Source organism: Sminthopsis crassicaudata, chromosome 2, assembly GCF_048593235.1.
Source record: "Sminthopsis crassicaudata isolate SCR6 chromosome 2, ASM4859323v1, whole genome shotgun sequence".
Classification (NCBI taxonomy): domain Eukaryota; kingdom Metazoa; phylum Chordata; class Mammalia; order Dasyuromorphia; family Dasyuridae; genus Sminthopsis; species Sminthopsis crassicaudata.
The window spans coordinates 287,732,173-287,733,867 of NC_133618.1; the positions used below are offsets into that span (position 1 = coordinate 287,732,173).

The 1,695-nt window shown below is 40.8% G+C and overlaps 1 protein-coding gene across 1 annotated transcript; it reads left to right on the forward strand.

Moving 5' to 3' along the window:
- Positions 1–459: 459 nt before the first annotated feature.
- Positions 460–1,066, forward strand: LOC141556088 (eukaryotic translation initiation factor 1). The gene has a single exon (XM_074289616.1). It carries the CDS (start codon positions 544–546, stop codon positions 883–885), a length of 342 nt encoding a protein of 113 aa, XP_074145717.1. The 5' UTR covers positions 460–543; the 3' UTR covers positions 886–1,066.
- Positions 1,067–1,695: the final 629 nt, after the last annotated feature.

The following is a 1,695-nucleotide window of genomic DNA, read 5'->3' on the forward strand; positions in this document are numbered from 1 at the left end:
TCCTTCCCTCACCTTCCTATTTTTGCTATTTATATTAAATCTACTCTTCTGCTACCTCATATTATAAAAATTGGACAGTTTTAACCTTACTAAATCTGTCACTTGCTACTTGACTAACAGGTACTTCTTTGTCAGTTTTTTTTTTTTTTAAGAGTTTTGCAGCAAAAGGTTTTCCATCAAGGCAAGACTTGTGTGTCTGCTTTGTTTGTATCTTTATAGAAGAAAGGAAATTCATTATTATTTATTTAATGAATATTTATTATTGGGTGTCTACTATGTGCCTAGCCTTATGGATTGTCCATTCATTATTTTTTCTACAAGGTGCCCTCTTTACCCCTTCACTTCCAGTCTCTAAAAGACACAAGATTATAAGAATGAGAGTTAGCGGCCCCATCACTGAACCGCCGCTGGGACTCAGCAGCCTCTGCCTCGTGCCCAGGTGCTTCCCGACCCTCCGTTCCTCCCCTCCCCCCCGCCCCGGCCTCCTTCTTCCGCCACCGCCTGCCGCAGGCCGTTTCCACCGAGAAAAAGGAATCGCATCGTATGTCCGCTATCCAGAACCTCCACTCTTTCGACCCCTTTGCTGATGCAAGTAAGGGTGATGACCTGCTTCCTGCTGGGACTGAGGATTATATCCATATAAGAATTCAACAGAGAAACGGCAGGAAGACCCTCACTACTGTCCAGGGGATCGCTGATGATTATGATAAAAAGAAACTAGTGAAGGCGTTCAAGAAAAAATTTGCCTGCAATGGTACTGTAATTGAGCATCCAGAATATGGAGAAGTAATTCAGCTACAGGGTGACCAGCGCAAGAACATATGCCAGTTCCTCGTAGAGATTGGACTGGCTAAGGACGACCAGCTGAAGGTTCATGGGTTTTAAGTGCTTTTGGCTCACCGAAGCTTAAGTGGGGATTTCCTTGCAATGAGTAGAAAAATTCCCTTCTGTCTTTTGTCACAAGTTTAAAAACCTCACAGCTTGTATAATGTAACCATTTGGGGTCTGCTGTTTAACTTGGACCAGTGTAACTCATTCTTGTAATAAACTGAAAAGAGCCACCCTGTCTGATTTTTCAGTCCCTCTTTTAAACAGATTTGAACTGAGGTATTCTGCTATCAGTTTCCCCAGCACTTTCCCCCTCTTCTCTTATTCTGCTTCTCCTCATGCTGCAACAAAGTATTTATTGATCAAATAAAGGTAATATGATGGAAAAAAAAAAACGCTAGATACAGATTTAGAGAAAATGGGTTGAAATCTCACCTCAGGTACTTTAATACTTCTGTGACTCTGGGTCTCACTTTTATTACCTCTAAAATGGGTTTGAGGTGGGGGTAAGACTAGCTCACTTTCTAAGGTTCCTTCTAACTTTGAATCTCTGATCCCATTTTTTATAAAATAGTAGCACTTTATGTGCACTTGGTCAGTTTCTATGAAGATCTGTATAAACTGGCTTCTTCAGGAGAGAACTGAAGAGAATATTGCTTAGATCCCAGCTTCTTAAACTGTGATTCATAACCCCATATGGATATTTCGTAACTAAATGTGGAGGGGTCATGAAATTGTGACTTATTATCAGTAAATATTTGATTTGTTTTCCTATTTCATGTGCCCATATCTCTGGGGTCACATAAAAATGTCTTGGACAAAAAGAGGTTGTGAGTGGAAAAACATTAAATGCCCTGGCCTAGATGA